Raw genomic sequence first — 20,167 nt, forward strand, 5'->3', positions numbered from 1 at the left:
GTGTCCTTCCCCATACCCAACCCGGGCTGCAACAAACCCGGGCGCTATAGGACTTATTCTCACGGCACTGAGCTGCCCGGGGAAGCCCCGGCCCCTGCCGTCCGACATCAGCTCCCTGAACCGGAAGCTCCAGGTAATTGAGAGCGAGCGAACTCGGGGAAAGTGCTGGGGATGGGCAGGAAAGTGACTCGGGAAAGGGCTGCTTTTTACCGCCCCGGAGTCCCAGCACTGCTGCTGCTGCCCGCCCGGACACACCCCGGCTCTGTCCGCTCTTAGCGCCTGTACCAGCCCAACCTGCTCCGGGCAGAGCCAACGCGCCCCCGCGACCAATGCAACAATAAGCCAGTCTCCCCAGCCAGAGGAAGGAAGAGGGGTAAGGAGATGGGAAGGGGCAGCAGGAGCAATCAGTGGGGAGGGAGGTCCCGGCTCCCAGCCCTGCCCAGCCCCATTCACTGCAGCTCCCCGGGGCAGATTGACTTTCCTGGGGAGGAGCAGGGAGAGGAAAAGCTAGTTCCTGCCTTTGCCTGGTCCCCGTGCTGCTGTGGGGATGCGCTGCCCTGGGAATAGTGTGTGTGTGGGGGGGGGCTGCCCCTAGGGTCAGGGGTTCTCAATCCTTTTCTGTCTGAGGCCTTCCCAGCATGCTACAAAAACTCCATAGCTCAGCTGTGCCACAACAACTGTTTTCTGCATATAAAAGCTAGGGCCAGCATTAGGGGATAGCAAGATGGGCTACTGCCCAGGGCCCCACACTACAGGGGGCCCTTGTGAAGCTAAGTTGCTCAGGCTTTGATTCAGGTGGCGGAGCTTGGAACCCCAGGCTTTAGCCCCATGCGGTGGGGCTTTGGGTTTCTGTCCTGGGCCCCAGCAAGTCTAACACTGGCCCTGCTTGGCAGCCCCCCTGAAGCCTGCTCATAGCCCCCGAGGAGGCCCCGAACCTCTGGTTGAGAACCACTGCCTAGGGTTGCCAAACCTCCAGGAATTAAAGATTCATCGTTAATTAAAGATTCTGTCATGTGAGGAAACCTCCAGGAGTACCTCCAATGAAAATTGGCAGCCCTAGAGATCGCCCAAAGTGGCACCTTCGATTCTGTGCTTTTCTAGCATTTGGTTCAGAAACTCTGTTACTGGGGGGGGAGGGGTGTGTGTTAATATAGGGAGAGGGGCTGAATCTGCTCTGTAATAAAATGACTGAGCATGGGTTGCAGAGTGTCTGTCTGCAGGGAAAGAACGGGGGGAACTGAGGGTGTGAAATTGACTAAAGCCCCTTCTGAAACCTCCCCAGTCATAGAATCATAGAATATCAGGCTTGGAAGGGACCTCAGAAGGTCATCTAGTCCAACCCCCTGCTCAAAGCAGGACCAATCTCCAGACAGATTTTTACCCCAGTTCCCTAAATGGCCCCCTCAAGGATTGAACTTGCAACCCTGGGTTTAGCAGGCCAATGCTCAAACCACTGAGCTATCCCTCCCCCCCTTCTCCCCATGACAGGCTGCAGAATTACATCCGCTTTTTGTTCCCTGGCAGGTTGGGCTCACTTAGAGCATCATCGCTAGGAAGTTTCAACCCAAAACTTCTCATTCCTGCCATAGCCCAAACATGGTCCCTACTGCTACCAAGAGAAAGGAGATGAGAGAAATGGGAGTGCAGAGCTCACGATGTGCCTGGCTGTGCTCTATTAGAATAAAGAGCCTGCCCCAATCCTGTATCCCTGTTGTCAGTGGTTTACTACATTTATAGGGCCAGAGCAGCCATTCAGGGGGAGATGACGGTCTGGTGCTCACCCAGAAATGAGGGTTGGCTTGGTGGAGAGGCTAGAAAGAATCATATGGGAATGTATAACCATCACTTTAAGGGAGGGACATGTAGGAGAGAGAGAGCAGAGGGACTGACTTAGGGTTCCTGTGGCTGAGCTGGTGGGATTGAGGCTGGGCCAGCAGGTTCTGAGTGAGGGTCTCTGGCTGTTTCAGGGACCGGTTACCGTTGAGGAGGCAGCTGTGTATTCCACCGAGGGGCAGTGAGTGAGCGAATCTGGATCCCACGGACGAGATGCAGGAGAACTATGAGAATGTGATCTCATTGGGTAAGGATCCCTACAACCTCTGGTGTTAGAAGCTGTGGGGTGGGTGGGGAGGAGGAGGTGTGTCTCTAAAGTGCCTGAGTCAGATTCTCCTTTCCTCCGTAGCCTTCAGGGGGATCAGCCCCGTAGTCCCCAGAACCCATTTGAGAGAGTCTGTCCCCTCCACACCTCCCAGAGTCAGGAACATAATACTGGTGGTGCTAATATATGGATTGATCCCTGGGTGAGGTTCTCTGGTCCGTGTTAGGCAGGAGGTCAGACTAGATGGTCATAATGGCCCTTTCTGGTCTTTAAATCTATGAATCTCCTCCTCTCCAGGGCTTTCTATGTGGCGGGGCAAGCGTAGCTACTTGTCCAGACACACACACACAGTGTCGCTGTGCCTCCCCTTCCCAGGACTGGTTCCACCCATAGGGGCAGGTTTAGACACAGATAAGAGGTTAAACACCTAGTGCTGTGACTGCATCGTCATATCCCTGGTCTATGGGGATGCTGGAGGAATGACCCCTCCCCCAGCAAAATCTGCCCCTCCTACTCCATGAGCAGATTCCTATCTGTTTCGATGCCCCCCAGCCCAGAGTTAAAATGGTGGCATGGTCATTGTAATAAATTATTATATCTGCAGCATCATTGAGATGCTTGGTACTTTATAGAAATAGAAGAAGGGATGGTCCTTTGCCCTTAGAAGTTTACAGTATGATGCAACCCAGAGAGGGGGGTAACAACAGACAAAGGGAGGAGGAGAGCTATGCTACATAAAGATTCTGAGATCTATTTAGCTTTCATTGCCTTTGCATCATTTTAGTGGCAGATTAATTTGTCCTTCCCCTTGGTTTCTTATCCTGAGAGGATTATACAGAGTTTTGCTTTAGTAGGTTAGAGATTCCCTAGGTTACTTGTTTAGCCCTCCTCTCCCCCTAAACAACACTCCCACCACTGTTAGGAGGAAACGGTTAAGGTTGAAAGTGTATCTCAGATGAGAGGCCCTGATTCCCAGAAAATGGATTGTAATTAATTTCCACAGGCTAATTCTTCTACCTCCAGAAGGAGCTCAGAAGAGTGAGGGTCAGATCCTATTTAGATTGGAAGCTCATCAGGGCATGGGCTATATCTTACTCTGTGTCTGTACAGTGCCCAGCACAATGGGGACCCTGATCTTATTTGGGATCCCTAGGTGCTACTGCAATACAATTAATAATAATTAATGAAGTTAGCAAACTAATCCTGACAGTTGCTGTAAATTAGCAGGCGCTTGTCAGTTTACATTAGCTGAGGATCTAGCCTTGAAAGTCTCAAGCTTACCGGTTACTACTGGCAGTTACTACTTCACTACTGCTGTATATTTCATCTACATTAGCTATCACCCCTGCTTCTTGCACCTCTTCAGCCAGCCTAACTTTAACCACTTTTCATTTGCACAAAATACATGTAAGTTAAAGAGCATATTAGTAATGATTGTAAAATCCCATCTCCAATAACTATTTCCTAATGTTTTTTGTTCACCAGTTTTCCACTTGTTTTAGTGTTGTTTTCTCTCTTGCCATATTTCTTTATATTATTTTATTTTCATTTGATTCCAAATCATGAATGGTGCCCAGACACTGGCTCTGAACCTCCCTGAGAATCATTTAATGTTACAAACCCAAAACTATATTTGTACCAAGTGGCAGATCATAATCATCCATATATCAGCCTCCACTGAGGCCTTCTACCTCTCTTCATAGTCCAGGAGAAACAAATGCAGCATGTCTCGAAATTTAGCAAATCTGGGCCATTTTGGAGTTTGTATATGTATAATTAATATGCAAATGAAGAGTCGCCATACAGCCTGAATGTACAGAGACAGCCTTATTTTTCCTTGATCTCCCTGTGTCCTGAGAACTTCTTTTGGAATTCTAGAAATGTGCCAGATTTTAATTTCATCAGACAAAATATTTGGGTTCATTTATAGTTACAAAGTGTTTGTTCTAGATGTGTTGCTCTAGTGGTAGAATTGGCTCTGCGTTTGCCTGGCTGGCGGAACCAGGTTTCAGGTGCTTAATGGTGTTTGGAGTGAGGAGAAAAGTCGAATGAGCGTAGATGGTCTCAGAGCTGTTCTTTTGCTCAGAGCGAATGCTAATGACACTCGGTCAGAATCTCATGATAAACTCAAGCAGACACTGAGTTACTGAGAACAATCCTTTACTCCCATGTGGCTGTTGAGTTGGAAGCAGTCAGTAGCAAAATCAGCCCATTAAAAAAAAAAAAAAGTTCTCTGGTTTTTGCAATAACTGTTTTGTGACTCTAAAAAAATTCACCACAAAAGTGCCCTCGTTTCTGATTTTTTAAAAATATAATCAGCTTAAGGCATGAGGTATAGAAAGAGTTGTAAAGTAAAAAATAGAAATACTTAAGACTAACAATTACTAATAAAGAAATATGAAGTAAACAAATAGAGAGATCATATGCACTGGAAAAGGGCAAATATAGTGCCCATCTATAAAAAGGGAAATAAGGATAACCCAGGGAATTACAGACCAGTCAGCTTAACTTCTGTACCCGGAAAGATAATGGAGCAAATAAGCAATCAATTTGCAAACACCTAGAAGATAATAAGGTGATAAATAACACCATGGATTTGTCAAGAACAAATTGTGTCAAACCAACCTGATAGCTTTCTTTATCGGGGTAACAAGCCTTGTGGATAGGGGGGAAGCGGTAGATGTGGTATATCTTGACTTTAGTAAGGCTTTTGATATTATCTCATATGACCTTCTCATAAGCAAACTAGGGAAATACAACCTAGATGGAGCTACTATAAGGTGGGTGCATAACTGGTTGGAAAATCGTTCCCAGGGAGTAGTTATCAGTGATTCACAGTCATGCTGGAAGGGCATGACGAGTGGGGTCCCGCAGGGATCAGTTCTGGGTCCGGTTCTGTTCAGTATCTTCATCAAAGATTTAGATAATGGCATAGAGAGTACACTTATAAAGTTTGCGGACGATACCAAGCTGGGAGGGGTTGCAAGTGCTTTGGAGGATAGGATTAAAATTCAAAATGATCTGGACAAACTGGAGAAATGGTCTGAAGTAAATAGGATGAAATTCAATAAGAACAAGTGCAAAGTCCTCCACTTAGGAAGGAACAATCAATTGAACACAGACAAAATGGGAAATGACTGCCTAGGAAGAAGTACTGCGGAAAGGGATCTGGGGGTCATAATGGATCATAAGCTAAATATGAGTCAACGGTGTAACAGTTGCAAAAAAAGCAAACATCATTCTGGGATGTATTAGCAGGAGTATTGTAAGCAAGACACGAGAAGTAATTCTTCCGCTCTACTCCACGCTGATTAGGCCTCAACTGGAGTATTGTGTCCAGTTCTGGGTGCCACATTTTAGGAAAGATGTGGACAAATTGGAGAAAGTCCAGAGAGGAGCAACAAAAATGATTAAAGGTCTAGAAAACATGACCTATGATGGAAGATTGAAAAAAATGGGTTTGTTTAGTCTGGAGAAGACTGAGAGGGGACATAACAGTTTTCAAGTACATAAAAGGCTGTTACAAGGAGGAAGGAAAAAAAATTGTTCTTCTTAACCACTGAGGATAGGACAAGAAACAATGGTCTTAAATTGCAGCAAGGGCGGTGTAGGCTGGACATTAGGAACAACTTCCTAACTATGAGAGTGGTTAAACACTGGAATAAATTGCCTAGAGAGGTTTTTAAGAGCAGGTTGGACAAACACCTGTCAGGAATGGTCTGGATAATACTTAGTTCTGCCTTGAGTGCAGGGGACTAGACTAGATGACCTCTCGAGGTCCCTTCCACTTCTATATATTTCTGAATGACCAAAATCATAGAATCATAGAAGATTAAGATTGGAAGAGACCTCAGGAGGTCCAACCCCCCTGCTCAAAGCAGGACCAACACCCACTAAATCATCCCAGCCAAACCGGTTTGTCAAACTGGGCCTTAAAAACCTCTAAAAATAAATGTTATGGCCTTAGTTCTCCAAAGATTTATGCATGTGCTTAACTTGGTTCACTGTGGGTCAGATCCTCAGCTTGTATAAATCATCACAGCTCAGTTGAAGTCTATGAAGATACAACAGTTTACTCCAGCTGAAGATTTGTCCCTGTAAGTCGTCCCATTGAAGGCAATAGGGGTTTTACCACTGGTTTCAGTGGGAGCAAAATTTGGCCAATGCTGAGCCCTTTTGAAAATCTCGTCCTTAGTATATCAAAAAAAGGAGGGAGGGGGAGGAGAGAGATTTGTAAGGGAAAGGTCAAATGCAAATGGAAAATTCTTTTCTTACTCAATGGTGGGAAACACATCCTTAAAGCTAAGGATCCAAATGAACAGATGTCCACATATATATTTAATTATGTTTCTAACTTGAAGTCACCTACATCTGCTTACTGTAGCAGGAATATATCACACTGCTCTATTCGAGTATCCCATAATGGATGACAGCCACAAACAAATTTACTATATATACTGGAGTACCAACACCACAGGATTTTTGTAAAAATGAGGAAATAACCATGAATGTTATTGATATATCTGTATGCAAAGATATATTCACAGTATACAACTGATATGTATATACAGTACAACCTCAGAGTTACTAACACCAGAGTTATGTACTGACCAGTCAACGACACACCTCATTTGGAATTGGAAGTACGCAATCAGGCAGCAGCAGAGACCAAAAAAAACAAACCGCCCCAAAAACCAAAACCAACCAAATACAGTACTGTTAAACATAAACTACTAAAAAAATAAAGGGAAAGCAGCATTTTTCTTCTGCAGAGTAAAGTTTCAAAGCTGTATTAAGGCAATGTTCAGCTGTAAACTTTGAAAGAACATTTTGTTCAGAGTTACGAACATTTCAGAATTGCGAACAACCTCTATTCCCAAGATGTTCATAATTCTGAAATGCTTCTGTAATACACCTCTATCTTGATATAACACTGTCCTCGGGAGCCAAAAAATCTTACCGTGTTATAGGTGAAACCGTGTTATATCGAACTTGCTTTGATCCACCGGAGTGCGCAGCCCTGCTCCCCCGGAGCACTGCTTTACCGCGTTATATCCAAATTCATGTTATATCGGGTCGCGTTATATCGGGGTAGAGGTGTATTATCAGTAAGGCTGCAAGGCTGACGTGTAGGTCACGGAAGTCATGGATTCTGAGACTTTCCGGGACCTCCATGACTTCTGCAGTGGCTGGTTTGGGGGCCGCCTGAGCAGTTTGGGCAACCCCTGGGCCAGGTGTTCTGGCCACTACCCCTCATCCCCTCCGAGCAGCAGTGGAGGTCTCGGGCCACGTGCCACGCTCTCTCTGCTCCCCTCTGAGCACTAGCAGTGGTCCTGGGCCATCCCCTGCCCCAGAGCACCTATGGCGCCCCTGGAATCCCTCCTCCAGAGCACCCAAGATTTAGTCAGGGGTATATAGTACAAGCCATGGACAGGTCACAGGCCGTGAATTTTTGTTTACTGCCCTTGACCTGTCCATGACTTTTACTAAAAATACCCATGACTAAATCTTAGCCTTAACTATCAGCAGCCAAGAGTCCAGGGGGCTACCTACATATATCAATTCACTATGGCCCTGATTAACCAGCCCATGCTTCTTTCATAGATTTCATAGATTATCAAGCCAGAGGGGATCATGTAGTCTGACCTCCTGTATAACTATAAATGTATGAGTAATCCCATCCTTCTTCAGCAAATCACATGAACACATGCTTAATGTGGGGGGATAGCTCAGTGCTTTGAGCATTGGCCTGCTAAACCCAGGGTTGTGAGTTCAATCCTTGAGGAGGCCACTTAGGGATCTGGGGCAAAAATCTGTCTGGGGATTGGTCCTGCTTTGAGCAGGGGGTTGGACTAGATGACCTCCTGAGGTCCCTTCCAACCTTGATATTCTATGATTCAATGGCCTAGATTCACAAAAGTGCTTAGGTGCCTAAACAATTTAGGCTACGCTGAGATTCACAAAACTTCAGTAGCCTAGGTACTTATGTTTCTGCCTCTGAATGTGAGCACTGTTGCTTCCCTCTGGGTGCCTGTCTGCTGCTTAAGCCTTGGACAGATCCACAAACCAGGGGAAGATAGGTTTTCAGCTACCTAAATCATGTGCAAGGTCCGATCTGATCTGAGCACGCTGACTGTATCGGGGCCTTCTAGGCGAGTTTACACAAAAGTGGGGAGGAAGAGGAGGCACCTAATCTGCTTAGGCACTTTTGAAAATCCAACTAGATGCCTATCTGCATCTTTAGGCACCTAAATACCTTTAAAAATCTGGCCCAAAATGAGTCCTTAAGAATGGTGACATGATCTCATTGTTTCCACTTGCTATGTTCCAAGAGCATTTTGCATCTTTCATATTGTCTGGAAGTCTGTCTTCAGTACTACAAACTGCATCCTGATACTCAGACCTTTTGTAAGGCTTTCATAACCCTGTCGTACAATGTCCTATGGCTGTATTTTGGTCCTTGCGGAATGCCATTCCTTCAATGCTGAGTGTGCATCTGCCTATGAAAACTCACCCCTCTGCAAAGGGCCACTTAAGCTGTGCTTAGATCTTATGCTGCTGATGGCTAGATTTCTAAAAAGGCCCAATTAATATTTATGTTATGGTAGCACTCAGAGGTCTCCATTGGGATCAGAGCCCTATTGTGTTGGGTGCTGTACAAACAGACAGAGAAAATTCCAGCCCTGACGAACTTACAATTAAATGACACAAGCAGACAAAGGGGACAGGGATACAACCTAAAAGTGAGTGAACCTGGCAAAGAATTTGCACCGTTTAATTAGTATTAGTATTTCAATGAGAGCTGTGCAAATAACTGACTTTTTGGTTCACAGTCAGTTCCAAAAAAATCAAAACAAATTTTATTTCCGATCCAATACAATGTTTTGTTTGACCTGAAATGAAATGGTTTGTTTAGATTTTGAGCATTTTTTCAAGTTCTTAATTTTTCTAAAATTTAAGGAAATTTCTAAAAGAAAAATAATTTTGCATAGAAAAATTGAAATGTTTTGAATTTTTTTTTCTGGTTATTTTTTTTCCTGACTGAAAGAATGTGGGGAATTTGACATGAATTTGTGAAATGTTTCAGGTGACCCAAACATGCTTGTTTTACTGAAAAATGTTTTGGTCAAAAAATTGCATCAAGCTTGGACTTCAATGACATTTACATGCCGAAATCCTTTGGGCTGTTTTGAAAAATCCCAAGCTACTTTAGGCATCCAAGTTTGAAATCTTTGGCCATTGTACTTAACGGTGTCTAAATCGACTAATACCTTTATGAAGGTTCAGAATATACCTTTTTTATACTCCTTCCCCAGCCCGTGACCTTATTAATGTGTTGTCTCCTATGTGTTGTGTCTATCCTTGGATTGTAAGATCCCTAGGGCTGGGGCTTTTCCCCTACTTGTTTCTAAAGTTCCTATCACAGTGTGGGCCCTGCAGACATAATAATAACAAAGTCTAATACCATAAGCAATAACTTGATCTGACTTGTTAGTGAATTGGCCAAATGCACATGACCGCAGCCCTCAGCTGGAGCAGCATGATTCATATAGGGTGTTTTCTTCCCTTTCTCCCAGCCCACACAAAATCATTTACCATTGACGGAAACTGATTAGGTTTGGCTGGGAGTGGGGGGCTCGATACAGGAATCACTGGATGAAACTCTGGCCTGTGTTGTACAGGAGTTCAGACTAGATGGTCCCTTCTGGCTTAACATCTCTGAATCAATGAAGAAGCAAAGCAGCTGGAGGGGTATAAAGGCACTATGGAGGAACAGGGTATAAAGACCAATGGAGAGAGGGGAAAGTGTGCATGGGGAGGGACAGATGGACCAAGGGAGATGGCGTGATAGAGGATGACTGCGGCTGTGGTTACAGCGCTAACGTAAGTCTTGGGAAACCCTGGGTTCAATTCCCTGCTTTGCCCCAGACTTCCTATGTGACAGCCACATCCCTTAGCCTCTCTAGGCCTTGTCTCCCCCTCTGAAACACAGAGACAGTGGCAGGGCCTTGCTTCCCAGGAGTGCGGTGGGGCTGAAGATTGTGAGGAGCCCAGATACTATGGTGATGGGGCCGCATAAGTACCTTAGGTAGCTGTGGGACCTGGATGGCTAGAGGTTGTGTATGACTCTGCTTTACCTTTAGACCCCCACATCCAGGTTCTGTGAGACTCTTGCCATTTTCCCCTTACACCCAAGCTCTCTCTCTCTCCATGCCCTTAACCCCCTCCTCTCTGCCCCCATCAGACACAAAGCCTCTCTCCCCAGGGTCCCACTTCTCTCTCTTACTCCCATTGGGGGCAGAGGATGGGTGAGGAGTGCGCTAAGGCCTGTCTCCATGGTTACAGTGCAGAAGGGAAGCTATAGGGCTCTAAACCATGGAGAGGTCTCCGGGGCAGCGGGATAGAAGGGAGATGGGAACCAATCCATGGGGGAATTCTGGGGGCCAGCCAGAAATGGTGGGGGAGCTATGGAGGTAGCTAGAGAGAACAGGGAGTGAGGATGAGGGAAGTTGAGGAGGAGGAGGGAGGAAGGCAGAGATGTAGGTATTGTGTGTATGGGGGTGGGGGATTTTTGGAAGAGGAGGCTGTTTATGCAAATGAGTTGATGCATGTTTATCATTTATGCAAATATGATATTACCTTGTTTGCATAGACTCTCCCACTCAGTGCCCCAGAGCCAGCCCCTCCACCGGCTTGCATGGAGCTAGACCAGGGCTGAATGTGGCCTGTTCATTTTGAAGCCAGGTTTGTCAACACAAGTCCGGATTGTGCCGGAAAGAACCAGGAGCAGGCTCTGAGGAGCAGAGTGAAATAGGATTGTTCTTCTTTGAGTGATTGTTCATGTCGATTCCAATCAGGTGTGCGCGCGCCACGTGCACAGTCATCGGAAACTTTTCCCCTCAGCAGCTCCCGTTGGGTCGGTCAGGGAGCCCCCTGGAGTGGGCCCTCGTGGCGCTCAATATGACCCTGCCGACCTGACCCCCCCTTCAGTTCCTTCTTACCATCTGTAGCAGCGTTGGAACTGTGTTTCGCTTGCTTGCAAGTGTTCCTTTAGCTATTACTTAGTCCTATACAGTGTTTTGTTTTGTGGTTAGTTTATTGTTTGGTAGTTAAGATAGTCTTAGTGAGTGGGTCGTTCTCCCCTCACCCCACCTTGGGTTTCAGGGCATGCCTCAAGTCCAAGGATTTAAATCTTGCGGTGTATGCAAGAAGCCTATGTCCAATAGCAACCCTCATGAGTCGTGCCTGAGGTGTCTAGGGGAGGCGCATCATTCCGAGTGCTGTAAGATCTGTAAGGCTTTCAAGCCCAGGACTAGGACAGAACGCGACTTCTGTTTGAAGCAGCTATTAATGGAAGCTGCACTTGGTGCAGCAGCACCCGACTGCCAAGTCCCGGCCCGAGCTTGGCGCGGAGTGCCCCTGCGTCAGTCCGCAGATCAGTACGGGAAGGACTCTGGTGCTAGAGATCCTCGGTACCGGAGATTCCCGACACCACAGCGCAGAGCAGCGCCCCAGCACCGGTCAACATTCCCGGTGCCCCACAAGCGTCATAAGAAGGTGGACAGAGGGCACTGTCCTCAGAGAGCGAGACCATCCGGAGAGACTTTGCTGCCTCAGAGGAAGGACTCAACTTCCAAGCAGCAAGACCTTGTGCTGTCGACTCCAGTGCCCCAGTTGGCACCGATGAGCCTGGCACTTAGTGACTCTCCGGTGGGGCAGTGCTTGGTGGAGGAGTTGGAACCCCCCTCCGCCCCAGATACTTTTGAGGCTGCAAAAGAGCTTATAGAAAGTACTGCACCACAGCCCCTTGCTGTTAGAGAGAAGCCTTTGGCACCACCCAGACAAGTGCCATCTAGAGGCAAACCTGCAATGATGAAGCCCTGAACGCAATTATTCCCTCCCTGGATCCAGGGGATTGGTACACTGCTCTTGACATGAAAGACGCGTACTTTCATATAGCCATTTGGCCAGCCCACAGATGTTTCCTGAGGTTCGTTGTCAACTGCATACATCATCAGTTCACAGTGCTCCCATTCGGGTTATCAACAGCCCCCCGGGTGTTCACCAAGTGCATGTCCCATTTTATCTTTGAAAACTCATGGCGATCGGGTGAGGTCCTGGATGACTGGAAAAAGGTTAATATAGTGCCCATCTTTAAAAAAGGGAAGGAGGAGGATCCGGGGCACTACAGGCCAGTGAGCCTCACCTCAGTCCCTGGAAAAATCGTGGAGCAGGTCCTCAAGGAATCAATTCTGAAGCACTTAGAGGAGAGGAAAGTGCTCAGGAACAGTCAGCATGGATTCACCCAGGGCAAGTCACGCCTGACTAACCTCATTGCCTTCTATGAGGAGATAACTGACTCTGTGGATGAGGGGAAAGCAGTGGATGTGTTATTCCTTGACTTTAGCAAAGATTTTGATACGGTCTCCCACAGTATTCTTGCCGCCAAGTTAAAGAAGTACGGGCTGGATGAATGGACTGTAAGGTGGATAGAAAACTGGCTAGATCGTTGGGCTCAACGGGTAGTGATCAACGGCTCCATGTCTAGCTGGCAGCCGGTTTCAAGTGGAGTGCCCCAGGGGTCGGTCCTGGGGCTGGTTTTGTTCAATATCATCATTAATGATCTGGAGGATGGCGTGGACTGCACTCTCGGCAAGTTTGCAGATGACACTAAACTGGGAGGAGTGGTAGATACGCTGGAGGGTAGGGATAGGATACAGAGGGATCTAGACAAATTAGAGGATTGGGCCAAAAGAAACCTGATGAGGTTCAACAAGGACAAGTGCAGAGTCCTGCACTTAGCACAGAAGAATCCCATGCACTGTTACAGACTAGGGACCGAATGGCTAGGAAGCAGTTCTGCAGAAAAGGACCTAGGGGTTACAGTGGATGAGAAGCTGGATATGAGTCAACAGTGTGCCCTTGTTGCCAAGAAGGCTAACGGCATTTTGGGCTGTATAAATAGGGGCATTGCCAGCAGATCGAGGGACGTGATCGTTCCCCTCTATTCGACATTGGTGAGGCCTCATCTGGAGTACTGTGTCCAGTTTTGGGCCCCACACTACAAGAAGGATGTGGAAAAATTGGAAAGAGTCCAGCGGAGGGCAACAAAAATGATTAGGGGGCTGGAGCACATGACTTATGAGGAGAGGATGAGGGAACTGGGATTGTTTAGTCTGCAGAAGAGAAGAATGAGGGGGGATTTGATAGCTGCTTTCAACAACCTGAAAGGGGGTTCCAAAGAGGATGGATCTAGACTGTTCTCAGTGGTACCTGATGACAGAACAAGGAGTAATGGTCTCAAGTTGCAGTAGGGGAGGTTTAGGTTGGCTATTAGGAAAAACTTTTTCACTAGGAGGGTGTTGAAGCACTTGAATGGGTTACCTAAGGAGGTGGTGGAATCTCCTTTCTTAGAGGTTTTTAAGGTCAGGCTTGACAAAGCCCTGGTTGGGATGATTTAGTTGGGGATTGGTCCTGCTTTGAGCAGGGGGTTGGACTAGATGACCTCCTGAGGTCCCTTCCAACCCTGATATTCTATGATTCATGTCCGTGGTCGTGGCTTTTCTCCGCAAGAGGCAGGAGCAGGTATATCCCTACCTCGACGACTGGCTGCTGTGGGGGCGCTCCAGGGAGCAGGTGGAGTCCCAGGTACGGTTGGTCAGAGAGACCTTCCAGAGCCTGGGTCTTCTCCTCAATCTGGACAAGTCGACGTAGTCACCCACCCAACAAATAGAATTCATTGGGGTGTTGCTGGACTCGGTTCAGGCAAGAGCCATTCTACCAGAGCCCAGATTCCAGTAGGCTGGTGGTTGGACCCTTGCATGGTCTGTGAAGGAGTCCCATTCAGCAGCCCTCAACCATCCATGACCGTAGTAATGGATGTGTCAGACCTGGGGTGGGGGGCACACTTAGGAGACCTACAGACTCAGGGCAGATGTTCGCAGTCCGAGATCCCACTTCACATCAATATAAAGGAACTCAGAATGGTGAGACTAGCCTGCCAGACCTTCCATACCATATTGCAAGGACAGTGCGTGGCGGTGCTGACTGACAACACCACTACCATGTTTTACATAAACAAGCAGGATAGAGCGCATTCTTCCCCTCTCTGTTGGGAGGCCTTCCACCTGTGGGAGTTTTGTATAGCCCACTTCATTCACCTGGAGGCGTCCTATCTCCTGGGAACGTGGAACGAACTTGCGGACCACCTCCGCAGGTAGTTCAGCAGTCATGAGTGGTCCATCCATCTGGATGTCATACATTCCATCTTCCAAAGGTGGGAGTTTCCCCAGGTAGACCTGTTCGCCACCAGGAGCAACAGGAAGTGTCTAACGTTTTGCTCCTTCCTAAAGCACAGTCCGGGCTCTATCTCGGATGCGTTCATGATATAGTGGGGGAACCATCTACTGTATGCCTTCCCTCCAATACCACTCATCCACAAGGCTCTCCTCAAGATCCGCAGGGACAAGGCAGAGGTAATTCTCCTGGGTCCTGCGTGGCCATGCCAAAATTGGTACACCATGCTTCTGGAGCAGTCAGTGGACACCCCGATCGCGCTGACGCTCCTCCCCTATCTGATTACACAGGACCATGGCTGCCTGCTTCACCTGGACCTCCAGTCCCTCCATCTCATGGCCTGGAAGCTTCATGGTTAAACCCAATGGAGCTCCAATGCACGGAATCGGTGAGGGAAGTGCCACTTACCTGGCCAAATGGAAAAGGTTCTCGTGCTGGTGTGATCACAGTCGCGTATCCCCACTTCAGGCATCTATAACATTCATCCTGGACTATCTACTGCACCTGAAGCGGATAGGCCTGGCTGGATCATAGAATCATAGACTATCAGGGTTGGAAGGGACCTCAGGAGGTCATCTAGTCCAATCCCCTGCTCAAAGCAGGACCAATTTCCAATTAAATCATCCCAGCCAGGTACACCTCACAGCCATCTTAGCGTTCCACCTGGGAGTGTTGGGGCGTTCAGTCTTCGCAACCCTGTGGTGGGCCGTTTCCTTAAGGGAATAGAACGTCTATATCCACAGTCCCACTCACCTGTAGCGACTTGGGACCTCAACCTGGTCCTAGCTAGACTAACGGGAGCCCCATTCGAGCCACTGGCTACATGTTCCCTTCTTTATCTCTCATGGAAGGTTGCCTTTCTGGTTGCCATTACATTGGCCAGGAGGGTGTCGGAGTTAAAAGCACTAACCTCTGACCCCCCTACACAGTCTTCCACAAGGACAAGGTACAGCTCAGACCGTACCCAGCCTTCCTGCCCAAGGTGGTGTCCCAATTCCACATCAGCCAGGATATTTTTCTACCAGTTTTCTATCACAAGCTACATGCTAATGCAGAGGAGCTGAGGTTTCACTCACTAGATGTGCGGAGAGCGCTAGCATTCTACATTGAGCGCACAAAGCCTTTCAGGAAGTTGAACCAGCTGTTTGTAGCGGTGGCAGACCGTATGAAGGGGCTTCTAGTCTCCTCAGAGCGCATTTCTTCCTGGATTACGGACTGCATCCATACCTGTTATGACCTCGCCAAGATCCCAGCCATTACAGCCCACTTGACAAGAGCTCAGGCCTCACCCACCGCTTTCCTGGCCCAGGTGCCCATCCAGGAGATCTGCAGAGCAGCGACCTGGTCCTCGGTGCATACGTTTGCCACCCACTATGCCATCACCCTGCATGCTAGAGATGACACAGCTCTCGTCAGAGCGATGCTCCAGTCAGTGATTCCTTAACTCTGATCCCACTCCCGTGGGAGAGCTTGGGAGTCCCCTGATTGGAATTGATGTGAACAATCACTTGAAGAAGAAAAGACAGTTACTCACCTTCTTGTAACTGTTGTTCTTCGAGATGTGTTGTTCACGTCCATTCCAATACCCACCCTCCTTCCCCTCTGTTGGAGTAGCTGGCAAGAAGGAACCGAAGGGGGATCGGGTCAGCAGGGTCATATATTGAGTGCCATGAGGGTGCCACTCCAGGTGGCTCCCTGGCCGACCTGATGGGAGCTGCTGAGGGAAGAAGTTTCCGACGACCATGCACGTGGCTCACACACACCTGATTGGAATGGACCTGAACAACACATCTCGAAGAACAACAGTTACATGGTGAGTAACCATCTTTTTTCCTCAAGTATAAAGACACCACATGGTGTCAGGCTGTTATTAATATTAGTTGTGAGCATTATGGTGGCATATAATGGCCCCAGGGGCCCATCGTGCCGGGCGCTGCACAGACACACGGTGACCGAGAGCGGGGCCCCGTCGTGCCGGGCGCTGCACAGACACACGGTGACTGAGAGCGGGGCCCTGTCGTGCCGGGTACTGCACAGACTCACGGTGACCGAGATCGGGGACTCGTTGTGCCAGGCGCTGCACACATATGGTGACTGAGATCGGGGCCCCGTTGTGCCGGGTGCTGCACAGACACAGTGAGAGACAGTCCCTGCCCCAACAAGCTCGGTCACCGTGTGTGTGCAGCGCCCGGCACAGGAGGGCCCTGATCTCAGTCACTTTGTGTCTGTATAGTGCCCGGCACAATGGAGCCCTGTTATGCAGCCAAAACTTCACAGGATCGTTTCAGGGGGCAAGGCAAAGATGCCACATTTATTATGATAACAATTTGATCTATAACCACTAGCTAATACCTTAATACTTATATATACACACACACACACACGATGTTCTGTAGCAGCTGTAGTTACCAGTCCTGAACATGGCTTGATTTCGCAGCTTGGGTTCGTAGCTTGTGGCGGCTAACTGGTCAGGAAAGCCAGGCACAAGGAAGGGCTGGGTCTGCCCTCCCATGTTGGCAGCAGAATGTTACCCTTCCAAGTCTTCCATCTCACCCATCCTTTTTGTAGGCTTTAGTTTGAATCCAGAGTCTATAGGTCTTGCTGTGTCACACTGCCTCTGGGTTCGGTGTGATTGATCACCTGTCAATTGCAGACATGACTTTCAGCCTCGGACCTGGCTTTGATCTTCCTTCTATTCAGGGCCGGCTCTACGCACCAGCAAAGCAAGCAGTTGCTTGGGGCGGCATATTTGCAGGGGCGCAAGAATCCAGCATGGGAGCTGAGAACCAACAGGGAGCCCTGGGAGCTGTAGTTCCTTCGTTAGCTCCCTGCCTATAGAGCCAGCCCTGGAGCAGGGAAAGAACTACATTTCCCAGCATTCCCTTGACCTTAGTAACAGGAAAGGGAGGGGGAAGGAGTATGGAACTGAAACCTGCAGCTTGCTGTGAATGGTAGGGACAGAGCCAGCTCTAGGTTTTTTGCCGCCCCCCCCACCCCAGCCCTGGCCTCCCCCATCACCCCTATGTTGCCCCAGTCCTGGACTCTCCCCCACTCACACCCTTGCCGCCCCATCTCTGGCCCCCACCTGCACTCCCCTGCTGCCCCAGCTCTGGGCTCCCCTCCACCCCACGCACCCGCATCTCCTGCCGCCCCAGCCCTGGGCTCTTCCCCACCCCCCGCCACACACACACCTCCTGCCGCCCCAGCCCTGGGCTCCCCCCGCACCCGCACCCCCTGCTGCCCCAGCTCTGGCCCCCACCCGCACCTCCTGCCACCCCAGCCCTGGGCTCTTCCCCCCGCACCCTCTGCCGCCCTAGCTCTGGTCCCCACCCGCACCTCCTGCCGCCCCAGCGCTGGGCTCTCCCCCAGAGAAAGAATTGGGTGGACTAAATGGACAGACTAAATGCCCCTCTCTATCTGAAGCCTAGCAAGGGAGATACGTGGATCCCACTAGAATTTAAAATGAAAAGTAAGGGAGGGGAGGCTCTACTAGGCTGGGCAGCTTTAGATACAGTACCAGGCACGTGGGAGGATTTACACTTCTGAGCCATGGAAGCAGAAATTGACTTTTCTTTTCCAGATTTGAACACCCTCAAAATTCAGGAGTGCTCAAGCTCAGTTTGGGCAGCTGTTACTTCATTTCTCCCAAATCAAATATGCTGATCCACTGTAACTTGCTGTAGAAAAAGTAGAATAAATTGAGCAAGAAATGCTTCCCAGTGGTTATTAGGACTGGAATTGCTATTTTCAACAGCCATTGCTTTTTTTTTTTTTTTTTTTTTTTTTAGTTTTATTTGTTTAAAAGGAAGACCGTGATATTGCATTGTCAAATTCCCCATAGAAACAAAGAATGGAACAAAAGAATAATAAAGGCACCTCAACTTTTCCTCATTTATGTACAACAGTCTTATAATATGCATCCAGACATCCTCCAATCACACAAGTTGAAAATTGTTCCACTTCACTGCAGTTCTGTAACCATATGGGAACCAATCCTGTCTGTGTTCTGTGCACATCCAAAATTCCTGCTGAATGACCCACCCAGGGAGCGAGTTACGAGTGACCCAGGGCTGCGGCGGAAGGAGGGTGCAGTTGGGGGTGGGGGGTGGGAGAGAGCCCAGGGCTGGGGTGGGGGGCAGCCAAAAAATTTTTTGCTTGGGGCAGCAAAAAACCTAGAGCCGGCCCTGCTTCTATTGTACCTCTGTTCTTTTCTTTTTAGGGTGGACTCTTCTTACTTTGTTAGGGCTGTTGTCTGCCTCTTCAGCCTTTGGTACTTGAACTCTATTTCATCAGGACAGGCTGGTGCTGGAGGTTGACTTCATCATCCATACATACCTCATTTACACATCTAAACTAAACTAATAAGATTACAGCAGGGTTTTTGCAAAAATGAAGGCTGCAGCAAGCTTTTACAAAATGGAGTAAGCGTTTTAAAATGGAGTTTGAATTACAATGTGGCAAACAGTGAACAGAAGTTACAATACTGAAACAATGCAAGTTTCAGTGATTTAAGCAGGAATTGGATTGATAGTGAAACTTACAAGGGCAACTGGCTGAACAGCTATGGCTCTTAACAAGCATCTTAATTGTCAATTAACCAGTTATTGGGCTAACCGTTTTATAAATGAATGTTGTTTCATTCATAAAAGTTTACTTATGAACAATTTCATTTATCAGTTCTACAGCCCTGATCTCGGTCACTGTGTGTCTGTGCAGTGCCCAGCACAATGTAGCTCTGGGGCCTTTATGTGCCACCATAATGCTCACAACTAATATTAATACTTTAAGTCTCGCATGACCTTCTCATATTCAAACTAGGGAAATGCAGCCTAGATGGAGCTACTATATGGTGGGTGCAAAACTGGTTGGAGAACCGTTCCCAGAGAGTAGTTATCAGTGGTTCACATGCTGAAATGGTATAACAAGTGGGGTCCTGCAGGGATCAGTTCTGGGTCTGGTTCTGTTCAATATCTTCATCAAAGATTTAGATAATGGCATAGAGACTACACTTATAAAGTTTGCAAATGATACCAAGCTGGGAGGGGTTGCAAGTGCTTTGGAGGATAGGATATAAAATTCAAAATGATCTGGACAAATGGTCTGAAATAAATAGGATGAAATTCAATAAGGACAAATGCAAAGTACTCCATTTAGGAAGGAACAATTAGTTGCACACATACAAAATGGTAAATGACTGCCTAGGAAGGAGTACTGCGGAAAGAGATCTGGGGATAATAGTGGACCATAAGCTAAATATGAGTCAACCGTGTAACACTGTTGCAAAAAAAGCAAACCCATCATTCTGAGATGTATTATCAGGAGTATTGTAAGCAAGACATGAGAAGTAACTCTAACGCTGATTAGGCCTCAACTGGAGTATTGTGTCCAGTTCTGGGCACCACATTTCAGGAAAGATGTGGACAAATTGGAGAAAGTCCAGAGAAGAACTACAAAAATGATTAAAGATCTAGAAAACATGACCTATGAGGAAAGATTGGAAAAAATTGGGTTTGTTTAATCTGGAAAAGAGAAGACAGAGGGGGGACATAGGTTTTCAGGTACATAAAAGACTGTTACAAGGAGGAGGGAGAAAAATTGTTCTTAACCACTGAGGATAGGACAAGAAGCAATGGGCTTAAATTGCAGCAAGGGAGGTTTAGGTTGGACATTCGGGAAAACTTCCTAACTGTCAGAGTGGTTAAGCACCGGAATAAATTGCCTAGGGAGGTTGTGGAATCTCCATCATTGGAGATTTTTAAGAGCAGGTTAGAC

General features: G+C 47.8%; 2 protein-coding genes across 8 annotated transcripts in view; one reads left to right on the forward strand and one right to left on the reverse strand.

Moving 5' to 3' along the window:
* Positions 1 to 20,167, reverse strand: part of LOC135974449 (myb/SANT-like DNA-binding domain-containing protein 2) — a 103,585-nt gene that overhangs the window by 41,923 nt on the left and 41,495 nt on the right. The gene's annotated exons all lie outside the window — the stretch shown is intronic.
* Positions 39 to 20,167, forward strand: part of LOC101935239 (zinc finger protein 345-like) — a 42,046-nt gene continuing 21,917 nt past the window's right edge. For 4 of the 7 annotated variants that reach the window (XM_008176149.4, XM_008176152.4, XM_042847886.2 and 1 more), the window contains exons 1-2: positions 119 to 373; positions 1,968 to 2,080. In XM_008176149.4, coding sequence (XP_008174371.1) covers positions 2,047 to 2,080 — 34 coding nt within the window. In that variant the 5' untranslated portion in view covers positions 119 to 373; positions 1,968 to 2,046. Of the gene's footprint in view, positions 374 to 1,967; positions 2,081 to 20,167 lie in introns of all 7 variants that reach the window. The other 3 variants (XM_065562317.1, XM_008176150.4, XM_008176151.4) reach the window with 3 other exon arrangements.

This window comes from Chrysemys picta, chromosome 12 (genome assembly GCF_011386835.1).
Source record: "Chrysemys picta bellii isolate R12L10 chromosome 12, ASM1138683v2, whole genome shotgun sequence".
In the NCBI taxonomy this organism is placed as follows: domain Eukaryota; kingdom Metazoa; phylum Chordata; order Testudines; family Emydidae; genus Chrysemys; species Chrysemys picta.